The 12,951-nt window shown below is 42.7% G+C and overlaps 1 protein-coding gene across 9 annotated transcripts in view; it reads left to right on the top strand.

Moving 5' to 3' along the window:
• The window catches only part of LOC122562703 (transmembrane protein 132C-like), a 1,065,724-nt gene that overhangs the window by 849,717 nt on the left and 203,056 nt on the right, over window positions 1-12,951 (top strand). For all 9 annotated transcript variants that reach the window (XM_043715795.1, XM_043715796.1, XM_043715798.1 and 6 more), the window contains one exon: window positions 3,754-3,897. In XM_043715795.1, the coding sequence (XP_043571730.1) occupies window positions 3,754-3,897 (144 nt within the window). The remainder of the gene's footprint in view (window positions 1-3,753; window positions 3,898-12,951) is intronic.

The raw sequence follows: 12,951 nt of genomic DNA, 5'->3' as shown, positions 1-12,951 counted from the left end.
GGGTTGCGCTTCGGCAGGTCGGTGTGGACTTGCTGAGCCAAAGGGCCTGTTTCCACACTGTAAGTAATCTGTAATCTGTAATTAGTGAATCTCCAGTCTTCTGGTACCTCACCTGTGACTATCGATGATACAAATATCTCAGCAAGGGGCCCAGCAATCATTTCCCTAGCTCCCAGTGTTCTAGGGTACACCTGATCAGTCCTGGGGATTTATACACTTTTATGTGTTTCAAGACTTCCTCCTCTATGATTAGGACATTTTTCAAGATGTCACCATCTGTTTCTCTACATTCTATATCTTCGATGTCATCAGTAAACACTGATGCTAAATACTCATTTAGTATCTACCCCATCTCCTGTGGCTCCACACAAAGGCCGCCTTGCTGATCTTTGAAGGCCCCTATTCTCTCCCTTTATCTTTAATGTATTTGTAAAAACCCTTTGGATTCTCCTTAACGCTATTTGCTGAAGCTATCTCATGTCCCCTTTTTTGCCCTGATGATTTCCCTCTTAAGTATACTCCTACTGCCTTTATACTCTTCTAAGGATTCATTCAATCTATCTTGTCTATATCTGACATATGCTGTCATTAAGATATCTGACATATCTTGTCTATATCTTAATCAAACCCTCAATTTCTTTAGTCATCCAACATTCCCTATACTTACCAGCCTTCCCTTTCACCCTGACAGGAATATATTTTCTCTAGATTCTCGTTATCTCATTTCTGAAGGCTTCCCATTTTCCAGCCATCCCTTTAACTGTGAAAATCTGACCCCAATCAGCTTTTGAAAGTTCTTACCTAAAACCGTCAAAATTAGCTTTCTTCCAATTTAGAACTTTAACTTTTAGATCTGGTCTATCCTTTTTCATCACTATTTTAAAACTAATAGAATTATGGTCTTATGATTTGATTCCCTACAGTGTGGAAACAGGCCCTTTGGCCCAAGCAGTCCACACCGACCCTCCGAAGAGTAACCCACCCAGACCCATTTGCCTTTGACTAATGCACCTAACACTATGGGCAATTTAGCATGGCTAATTCACCTGACCTGCACATCTTTGGACTGTGGGAGGAAACCGGACTCCCACACAGGCACGGGGAGAATGTGCAAACTCCACACAGACAGTCATCCGAGACTGGAATTGAACCTGGGACCCTGGTGCTGTGAGGTAGCAGTGCTAACCGCTGAGCCACCGTGCTGCCCATGGTCACTGGTTTCAAAGTGCTCCCCCACTGACACCTCAGTTACCTGCCCTGCCTTATTTCCCCAAGAGTAGGTCAAGTTTTGCACCTTCTTTAGTTGGTATATCCACATATTGAATCAGAAAATTGTCTTGTACACACTTAATAAATTGCTCTCCATCTAAACCCTTAACACTATGGCAGTCCCAGTTTGCGTTTGGAAAGTTAAAATCCCCTACCCATAACCACCCTTTTATTCTTACAGATAACCCTCTGACTATTAGGGTGGTCTATAATACAATCCCAATAAGGTGATCATCCTTTTCTTATTTCTCAGTTCCACCCACATAACTTCCCTGGATGTATTCCCAGGGATATCCTCCCTAAGTACAGCTGTAATGCTATCCCTTATCAAAAATACCACTCCCCCTCCTCTCTTGCCTCCCTTTCTGTCCTTCCTGTAGCATTTGTATCCTGGAACATTAAGCTGCCAGTCCTGCCCGTCCCTGAGCCATGTTTCTGTAATTGCTATGATATCCCAGTCCCATGTTCCTAACCATGCCCTGAGTTCGCTGTTAGGCTTCTTGCATTGAAATAAATGCAGTTTAATTTATCAGTCCTACACTGTTCTCTGCTTTGTCCCAGACTGCCCTGAATGTTTGACTTGCTTTTTTTTATCACCTGTACCAGTCTCAGAGTGATCTCTTTCCTCACTATCTCCCTGGATCCCACCCCCTCTCCCCACACCTTAATAGTTTAAATCCCAAATAAATGACAATTTGATAATCAAATTTTAAATTATTTCAATGTACGACATGCAGGATGAGAAGGTTTCTGTTTCAGTTGGTACGAGGGCTTCATATTTAACAATTCTTGTGGACTTAAATTTGAAGAATTGTGGATCTCTAGAGTGGTAAATGAAAGGACTCTGGAACTTCTTTTTCAACACCCACCCTCCCAAACACCAAAAATGGGAAAATTCCATTGAATGATTTTACATACTGGGTTCAACCCATCCAAATGTTTAATCACACTAATTCAATGTTTTTCCATAACTGCCTGTGTCTTTTGTGACACACCACTCATCATTTGAGCAGGTCGCATTGACAATAGAGATCTTACAGAGAGCCTTTCCTTTTCGTCAGAGCTCCTCCATTCCCCTGGCTGCATGCCGTTGACTCAACTTGGGTAAGAATCCACCTGAAAGTCTGTCAGCAGTGGTCACAATGTTGAATCTCTGCATTTCCTTGTCACCAGGATGGAGAATTCAGACAATTCTGTTACATTGGACCTGGTTGTACCACTTGATAGCGAAGCTATGCCTGGGTTTCGGGGTTTGGCTAAAGAAGGATCATCTGCAAAGTACCTGAGAATGGCCAGGCCTTTTGTGGTGATCTGCAACTTGGTCATGGAGAAATGCAGCACTGCACTGGTGCAAACTGCGAATTCCTGCGCATGCTCCCATCAAACTGTGCAGGTGTTTGCACCTCGGTGAATGGTTGGTAATACTAAGTTTTGAAACTGTATTTCGCAATGTCCAAACTCCAGGAACTGAAGGAGCCCTTGAGCAAGTTGTCAGTCAGCAGGTTATAGTATTCCATCTGTACCTACTCTTACTCACATACTCTGTGCTTCACCTTCTGCAGCTATAACCCTGCCCCAGGATAGAGAAGGTTTTGCTATTGCAAAAGAAAGGATGGTACCTGGAGGAGACTGACTGAGGTGGATCACTTGGCTCAGCCACTTTGAGCATTTGGTTTCCCAGAGGGAGTGGAAGCACATTCTTTAACATGTTAGCAATAATATACTTGAGATAGAGTCACACCTGACAAGGTGGCCTCATCTATGATGCTAAGCTATGGGTGTGAATGAAAAATGAACAAAAAGAGAGTTGCATTAATATGCCTCTTTTTATAGGAAATATTGCAACTAATTTGAACACAGAAAGCTCCCATGAAAGCCAAAGTTATTAAGGCCAGGTAATCTCTTCAGTATTATTTTCAAAATGCAGTGGAACCTCTAATGAGAGAACAGAAAGGGTTTTGATTGAGTGGAAAAGAAAACACAGAAATGCAAAGGGTGGTACTCAACCCAATGCTCAGAGAAGGCCTCATCCAACCAAACCCCCCTGTCTTTCATTCTTGCCAATAGCTCCCAGGAGTTGATGCTCAGAAACACACTGTTACGTACAGCCTTTTCTTGAAAGCAGATAACATGCATAGCAGATAACACATGTTAGAATTAGATATATTTGAAAAGATGTGGTTCATGTGCTCAGGTCAACAACCATCTTAGATGGTTGCAGCCTTGTAGCATGTCGGTATCTTATGTGACATTGCATAACTCCATGACCTAGTTTGAACCATGCAAGGCAATCTGGAATGTGCTAGTGTAATATGCTTCTTTCTGTGTGTGGGCTTAAAACAGTCTTCTAAATGTACATTGGTGCTGCCTAACAAGTCAATATTTAATTGCTCAGTTCAGCAGATCAAAGGATGTTTTTGAAGTGATGCACAAGGCTCTACATTTCCTGAAAGATATTAACCCAAGAAATTCTTTTATTTGCAGAACACTGAAATTCTCAATACTGCAATTCTAACTGGCAAGACCGTGGCAGTACCTGTGAAAGTCATTGTGGTGGAGGAGGACAGCACTGTGACGGATGTGTCTGAGTTTGTGGCCTGTAAATCAGCAGATCAAAATGTGTTGAAGGTAACTCCCATGATTCTCCTGTTCAGTTCTGCTAATACAACCGTGCAGAAAGCAGTCTCCACCTCTGTCCCCCTTTGTGTGATCTTGATGTATATACAATTAATCACTTAGTTGGGGAAGAATCAGAATGAGATGTTTCTTCTTGTGTCCTAATTCCAAGTGACAGAAAATCTTTGGTGTGCATTTTAGCAGCCAAGTTTGCAAAGCGTAGCTTTGAAGACATTTTAAATTAGAGTTTTTTGAATATTGCAAATGACTTTGATATGTTTTAATCACAGCAGCAATGATGATTGAAGTTTTCCATTTAGCTTGTTATATAGCCTGGCATGCTGCTATTTTACAATCATTTGCTGGTTTGAAGATTGGCAAGTTGTGCAACAACACTTTCGAACAGCAGCAATTTGGAGATCCTGGCCTTACAGAAAGAGTGCTTGTGCATTAAGGTTCTTATCTCCTCATAAGGTAAAGGCAGAGCAAATCCCTACCTCAAGGGTGTGAACATTCATGAAAATACTGTCTTGCATCCCTCACAACTAGAAAAATGCAGGAAACTTTGGAGTGTCTTATTCACTCCAGATGTGGACTGCATTTGACACACAAGTAGCTGGAAAGAGAAGATTAAAAGTGCATCTCTAAAATAAAACCTACATAAGGAGTCTGGTTTGGTTCATAGAGAAATGTCTCTATTCAGCTCTGCATTTAACTTATGTTTCTTATCCCATTTCAGTATTTAGACAAAGGATAAAGGACTGAAATTTCACAGGGCTTCCACTGAAAGCACTGTCCCAAAGAATTTCAGACTCTATAGTTTTTTTTTAATGTAATTATCGGAATTTTAACCAACTAGTTAAGATAATTTTAGGCCATCATCATTGTGTATCATAGCACACTCAATGGATGACAATAAGGCACTGACCCCTGCAAATTATAAATAGTTGGATCATTTAAGAAGCCCTTTAACATTCAACTTAACTACTCAGTCAACACTGCCTAATTTTGGCTACTGAGGCAGGTAGTTCCAATTGAGGAATTTCCTAACTTAGTGACTCTGCCTTAGTTTAAGCCATGCAATGCTTTCCTGCTTCAAAATGCGGGGAGGGATACTTTGGTCTGTGAACACTAAACAGTTGTTCCGATGTCATGGAGGTGGGCTACTGCCTTTGAACTTGGTCTTTGAAGGTTTTAGACTCACTAGCCATCACCTCTCTCATTCACTTATCCCTCCATCAACTCTTCACATCAATACCATGGTTCAAACTCAGGAGCCATATGGAAATGAAATTAATAAATTTCTAAAAATTAGTTATAAGTGCCAAGTGGATGATTCATCCTCCTCTAGTGGTCTCCAGCATCACAGATACCAGTCTTCAGGCAATTCAATTCACTCCATCTGATATCAAGAAACAATTGGAGACAGTTGATGCTGCAAAGACTATGGGCCCTGAAAAGACTTCAGCTTACTCTTGATCATCAGTAAAGTGATGGAAGATGTCATCAACAGTGTAATCAAGCAGCACTTGCTCAGCAATAACCTGCTCAGTGATGCCTAGGTTGGATTCCGCCAGGACCACTTAGCTCCGGACCTCATTACAGCCTTAGTACAAACACGGGCAAAAGAGCTGAATTCCACAGGTGAGGTGAGAGTGATAGCTCTTGACATCAAGGCCACATTTGACCAAATGTGGTATCAAGGAGCCCAAGCAAAACTAGAATCAAAGGGTGTCAGGGGAAAACTCTTCATGAGTTGGAATCATACCTGAGACATGGCAGGAATGTTGTGGATGTTGGAGGGTCAGTCTTCTCAGCTCCAGGACATCTCTGCAGGAGCACCTCAAGGTAGTGTCCGGGGCCCAACCATCTTCAGCTGCTTCATCAATGACCTTTCCTCTATCATTAGGTCAGAAGTGGAAATGTTTGCTGATGATTGCACAATGTTCAGCACCATTCATGATTCTTCAGATACTGAAGCAGTCCATGATCAAATGCAACAAGATCTGGACAATATCCAGACTTGGGCTGACAAATGATAACTCACATTTGTGCCACACAAATGCCGGACAACAATCATCCCCAAAAAGAGACAATTTAATTACAGCTGCTTGACTTTCAATTGTGTTACCACTCCTGAATTCCCCACTATCAATGTCCTGGGGATTACCATTAACCAGAAATTTAACTGGATTCATCACATAAACACAGTGGCTACAAGAGCAGATCAGAGGCTGGGAAAACTGCAGTGAGTAACTCACCTCCTGGCTCTCCAAAGCCTGTCCACCATCTACAGGGCGCACATCAGGAATGTAATGGAATGCCTGGATGGGTTCAGCTCCAACAACACTCAAGATATTTGACACCATCCAGGACCCTTCCTGATGAAGAGCCTTTGCCCGAAATGTCAATTTTCCTGTTCCTTGGATGCTGCCTGACCTGCTGTGCTTTTCCAGCACCACTCTAATCTCGACCATCCAAGACAACCAGCCCACTTGATTGGCACGACTTTCACAAGTAGCTACTCCCTCAATCACTGACATTCAGTAGCAGCAATGTGTACTAACTACAAGACACACTGCAGAAATTTGCCAAATACCCTTATATACTACCGTCCAGACCCACGACCATTTCCATTGAGAAGGACAAGGGTAACAAATACATGGGAACACCATCACCTGCAAGATCCCCTCCAAACCACTCACCATCCTGACTTACTATTATATTGCCATTCTTTCACTGTCAATGGGTCCAAATCCTGGAATTTCTTTCCAAAGGGCATTCTGGGTCTATCTGAAGCACATGGCCTGCAGCAGTTCATGAGGGCAGCTCACCAGCACTCCTCAAGGGCAACTAGGGATGGGCAATAAATGCTGGCCAGCCAGCATTGCCCACATCCCACAATAAATATTTTTAATAAATTAATCTTTTAATAACCTTTTTAAACTGTCAGTCCAACAGTGAATTTAAAACACTGTGCTGAGATGACTGTAGGGATTGGAATGCAGTCAGTCATTGACAATGTGGGTGATATCAACAAATAACTCTATTGAAAATGCTTGAGCAAATGTCATATCAGCCACCCTGTCAATCAAAGCAGTCCAGCAGAGATTTTGTTAGCAATCACTAATAACTGCAGTTAGTTTTTATATAGATTAAAGAGCAGTGGATTTCAAACAAAACTTCAGATCATGAAAGTTACAGAGACCTTATCCACCTCCAAAGGTCAGAAGTCACATGACAACAGGTTATAGTCCAACAGGGTTATCCGAAATCACAGGCTTTGGGAGCACTGCTCCTTCATCAGGTGAAGTGAAGTGAGACACACTAACACAGAATTCATAGGCAGAAAGATCAAAAGATCGTACAAATGATGTGAGTGGTGTGTCAACAGGCTGAATAATAAGTCTATGCAGGTGATCAAAAGTGTCATACAGTGTGGGTAAAGTGTCAACAGCTGAATAGCAAGTAAAGGGGTGAACCATCATCCGATTAATTGAGACAAAAAAATCATTTCAAGCAATTTAAAATAAAGTGGTTCTGGAGACAACCAAGTGGCTGGAGTAACATGATAGGTATAAAGCTCACATTCGGATGGTCTAATCAATGTAACAAGTCATCTAAAACTGTATAAACTGATTAAGGTAGAGCTATCATAACAAGTTATCAGAGGGACGGTGTCAGAGCAGGACTGCACAGAGGATTGCACGGATACAGAACAGTATGGTGGGGTTACATGGAGCATGTCATGAACCCAGATCGCCATTCCGGCTGTCTTCATGGTATGATGTTCCCACGTATCTGCCACCTTGTCCTTCTAGATGGAAATGGAACGGAACTTGGCTATCAGTTTCCCCTCGAAGATTCTGCGTTATTGTGTAGCTCAAAGGCCACCAGTGGATGCTTACCTGAAGATCGGAGACTGAAAGTCCTTGACTGCTGAAGTATTCCCCAGCTGGGAGGGAACATTCCTGTGTGGGTGATTGTTGTGCAGTGTCCATTCATCTGTTGTTGTAGCATCTGCATGGTTTCGCCAATATACCACACCATAAACTGCCAATGTTCCAGCCACTGGCAAATTGGCCTGCCAATGGAAAGACAGCTTCCTAGCTCATCCCCAAACAGTTTGTAAACTTCAGCCAGTGGTGAATGATTTCCACAAAACTGAGATTTGTTTGGGGTGGGAGTGGGGTAGTTTGCTTTTGCCCCTTTATTGGCACGTGGAAGATAACACTAAAATGCAGAGAAACATGAAAATTAACACTTTCTTTGTAGATTAGGAAATTTCAGAGAACAGGCTTTTGTTGGCCGCGCGTCAGAAAAGGACGTTTGAGTGTTGGTGTTCTTTCTGTTGAAAGAAGAAAAAAACTTGAAACCTATTGAAATAGCTTTTCCTGAAATATCAGGCAGCTGTGAGCAATGCACCATTGTATTCTTGTGAGTAAAATTCTCCTAATGATCTCAATGTGTTCAATAAGTGGGGAAAAAAATGATTTTGAAACTCATTTTGAACTCTCTATAAGAAGCACATTTCTTTTAGCAGCTGTTTTTGTTCTGAAGCTCCTTTCCAAAATAAAAGCCTGCCCCATCTTCTATGCTGAGAGATGGATGCTAGTCTTTATCGAAGGGACTTGGGTTTGACCCTGATGTAGATTGACAGGATGAGACTCCTGACCGTCCATTGGCTGTGAGATTTCACTGTGAGAGAAGTGTTAAACCTACCTGTCAGTTGACTGTATCACTCAGATGCAATGAAGACGGATGCTGTGGGGAATGGACTGAACCCACTGGCTCTGAAGTGATTGTTTTGACTCTAGCTGGGGTTACTGTACTCTATTGGAATCTAGGAGTACTGCTACTGGCACTGCAAGTGAGACAGGAGCGTCTTCTATTCCTGAGTGCTAATGGTCCTTCTCTGCCAAAGTAAAATCCTTAAGTCAATGGAACTCACCATGCCCCATTACCCTCCCATCCAAAAATAAAATGGATTATTTTGAAACCTGTAAATGTCGTTTCTTTAAAAGCAGGCTTTTTCTGATGGTACATGCAGGTGAAGTTGGCACAACCTTGGGAAGCAGGATCTGGCCTAAAATCACGGTAGTGGCTGCACTTGGCAAATATATTCCAGAATGTGGGCATTAAACAAATTCCAGTCAGACTAAAGAGGCAACAGTATATGTATGGAAATTATATACATCATAAATGGGCATACACACAATTTTGCCTAGAATTTGTTCATCTGTGAATTTGATTTGTATTCGAGCAGGCTACATAAAGTAGCCATTCCATGGTTCAGGTTATGTGCTGACAGGTGATCAACATTTATAGAGGACCAGACATTGTTTTTTCATCTATTCAATCACCACCACCAACCAGAGACTGACTGTGGTTTGCTCCTTTGAGTGGCTTATTTGGATATCCCCCAAAGAACAGTGACCAGACCTCAGACTGATATCAACACACTCTCAGGCTGTGTTTCCTTGACTCCCTGGATTGGTTATTCTCAACCTACAGGGCTGACTGTCACCCACTCCCTGGACTGCACAGTCTCGGATCCTCTGACTTTGATCACCCTGAGAGGCTGACTGACTGTGCCCAATCCCTTAGAATGATATCTGAGGCTGCTCTGACTGACTGTGCCAGGAACACCTGTCTGTAAGATGTCTCACTGGACTTGACCGTGGATTACTCTCCTTACACTGTGAGACATGGCCGTTTACTTGCAGTACGTGCAGTGTGTTTGATGCAATGGTGCAGGTTGGAGTATGTGCCACACAGGAGCATGTTCACCTCTTGATTGATGAGTGCTGACAGGCTTCCTGGCTTTGTATCTGCACTAAACAGCAAGACAAGAAAGAAGTACTGCGATCCCTTAATGACTGGCTGTTGGACCAAAGTGCAACATGGAAAGGCAAGGCAGTGCTGCAGTGAGCACCCAGATAACAGTGAATGAGTGCTAAGAGAAGGAGTCATCTATTGACTCTGACCTCCAGCATTTGCAGTCATTACTGTTTCCAAACTCTGAGGTGAAGTTGATTCAGTCCATCAATTATGTTTCTGTCCGTGTGAACAATGTGCCCTAACAGAAGCATTGCAATGAGAGGGGGTGGTAGCTCTCCAAATGCACCACTGAAATATAGAATGTACTGTAAGTGGATCAGAGATCTGCCAAGATGATATGGAGAGGCTGGTCCATGTCAGATGCGAACATCTGAGAGTGACGTGTGCTTGACTTCTTCCTATGGAGACTGTGCTGCTGGGGTTCAGGTTGGAGGTCCAGAGGACCAAGTGGCGATCTGGAATTGCTAGGTACTTGGTCTGACTTTCAATACAAACATTCTTGGCATCTACTCTCTAACTGGCAGATGGGAATTCAGAGACTGTATATTAATGAGGCAAGATTGAATAATAATGAGCAATAATCCCAATAATTAATAGGCATCTTACTGTCAAGTAGCAAAAGTCCCATCTTGACATCCAGAACATGGTGGGACAATGCAAACATTTTACCGTCAATATTTTTGGTCTCAATAAGTGCCTCACTGAACATTGCACTTGATTTTCCCACAATAGATCACATTGTTAAGGGACTTGAGAAAGTCTTGTGCAATATTGTTGGCACATTTGCTCATTATAGAAGGTTAAATAGGAATGCATGTCACGAGGAGTGGAAGCAGAATCTGCAAGGGGATACTGGGTAAGGAGGCAAAAATGGAAGCAAATGATGTATCATGTGGGAAAATGTGAGATTGTCTTCTTTGGCGGGAAGAATAGAAAAGCAGAGTATTGGATAGAGACTGCAGGATGCTGCAGTACAAAGGAGTCTGGGTGGCCTTGTATATGAACCACAAAATATTAGCATGCAAGTATAGTAAGTGATTAGACAGAATGTTGGCATTTAGTACAAGGTGGATGAAGTGTTTCTCTACATGGGTTTACTCTCAGCAGAGTTGACCTATTTTCTATTATTCACACATACCTTTGAACGCTATTCTGGATCTATATTCGCCCCGTACCACCATCAGTACACTCTTTGACTTGTGATCCAGGCACTCTTGCCATTTTCTACTTGCTCCTTCTATCCCTTTGCTTACAGCATTAAAAAAATTATTTTTCCTGCCTCTCTTCAGTTCCAGAAATAAAGACATTTTGGATTCAAAGGATGAACTCTATTCCTGTTGGGTTTCTCCAGCACTTTCAGTTTTTGTTGTGAGTTGTTGTTCGCCAAAGTTATTGACAGCAATGGTGCAAAGGAAGGATATAAGAGATGAGATTGCAGATCAATGTAATCTTATTGAATGGTCAAACAAAATTGAAGGGTAAATAACCTGTTTTCTGATCTGACATTTCTAAAATAGCCCCACATCATTTCTCTGTTGCTTATGTCAGGTAGAAGTGTGAAAATATCAGTTGCTGCTTGGATGCACATTTCAACTTAACTGTCTTTCAATCAGTTACATTGGAAATGACCAACTATATCTCATAAATAAATATTTCAAAGATAAAGACTTTCTTATCATCTGGATGATGGATTTCCCTACCCGCTATCCCGATCTCCAGCCAAATTCTGACATTGACTGCTAAGGTTACCACAGCATTCAATATTTATGCCTGAGGCTCATTTCAGACTGCCACAAGGACATCAGTCAATCAGCCAGATACAGATGTAATGAGCAGGTGACTGATGCCTTGTTTGCTGGAAAAAGCAATTACATCACTTTCCCTTTGGACAACCAACAACTGCATGATAGATTATACTTCAGTTTTTCCAAATGAAAAGGTTTTACATGTGCAAAACATGACTGAATGTACTTGTGGCCTTTTTGGATCCTATATTCAGTGCATTCATGAAGCGCAAAAATATCACTCCATCAAGGTTTAACTCAACTGTGATAATCGACTTAGCTTCATGTAATGCTTGTTCCCCAGGCATCGGTCATGATGCAGCTATTTAAAGGCACTCTGCGTTGACCTCATTATTTGAGCTATGAAGGAAAGTGCAATATTGCCTCCCAAAACACCTGTTGTGCCCTGTCTCAGTAAAAACCACAGGCATCTGCCAATTACACATACATCTAATGCACCGAGGGGTGCATTGGGTCAATTGTGTTCGGGGATTCTCCAGTTCGAGGTATAGACAGATGTTTCTGTGGCCAGCAGCGAAAAAGCAGAATGGTGTGTTGCTTCCCTGGTGCCTTGTGGGCGGCGCGGTGGCACAGTGATTAGCACTGCTGTCTCACAGCGCCAGGGTTCAATTCCCGCCTCAGGCGACTGACTGTGTGGAGTTTGCACGTTCTCCCCGTGTCTGCGTGGGTTTCCTCCGGGTGCTCCGGTTTCCTCCCACAGTCCAAAAATGTGCAAGTTGGGTGAATTGACCATGCTAAATTGCCCGTAGTGTTAGGTGAAGGGGTAAATGTAGGGGAATGGGTCTGGGTGGGTTGCGCTTCAGCGGGTCGGTTTGGACTTGTTGGGCCGAAGGGTCTGTTTCCACTATGTAAGTAATCTAATCTAAAAATGCCAGGATGGGGACGTCTCAGAGAGGGTGCACAATGTTCTCACGGGGGAGAGAGGCCAGCAAGCAGTCATTGTCCACATTGGAACCAATGACATAGGAAGGGAAAAGGTTGAGATTCTGAAGGGAGATTATAGAGAGTTGGGCAGAAATTTAAAAAGGAGGTCCTCGAGAGTAGTAATACCTGGATTATTCCCAGTGCTACAAGCTAGTGAGGCAAGGAATAGGGCAGATGAATGCATGGCTGAGGAGCTGGTGTATGGGAAGAGGATTCACATTTTTGGATCATTGGAATCTCTTTTGGGGTAGAAGTGACCTGTACAAGAAGGACGGATTGCACCAAAATTGGAAGGGGACTAATATACTGGCAGGGAAATTTGTTAAACTGCTCAGGAGGATTTAAACTAGTGGTGGCTTGGGGTGGAGGTGGAGGTGGTGGTGGGTGGTGGTGGTGGTAGTGGTGCGGGAGATAGTTTGGAAAGAGATTGGCACAGTTGAGAACAGAAGCAAGTCAAACAGTCAGGGCAGGCAGGGACAAGGTAGGACTAATGAAT

Source organism: Chiloscyllium plagiosum, chromosome 25, assembly GCF_004010195.1.
Source record: "Chiloscyllium plagiosum isolate BGI_BamShark_2017 chromosome 25, ASM401019v2, whole genome shotgun sequence".
NCBI lineage: Eukaryota > Metazoa > Chordata > Chondrichthyes > Orectolobiformes > Hemiscylliidae > Chiloscyllium > Chiloscyllium plagiosum.
This window is presented reverse-complemented; position numbering and strand designations above follow the sequence as displayed.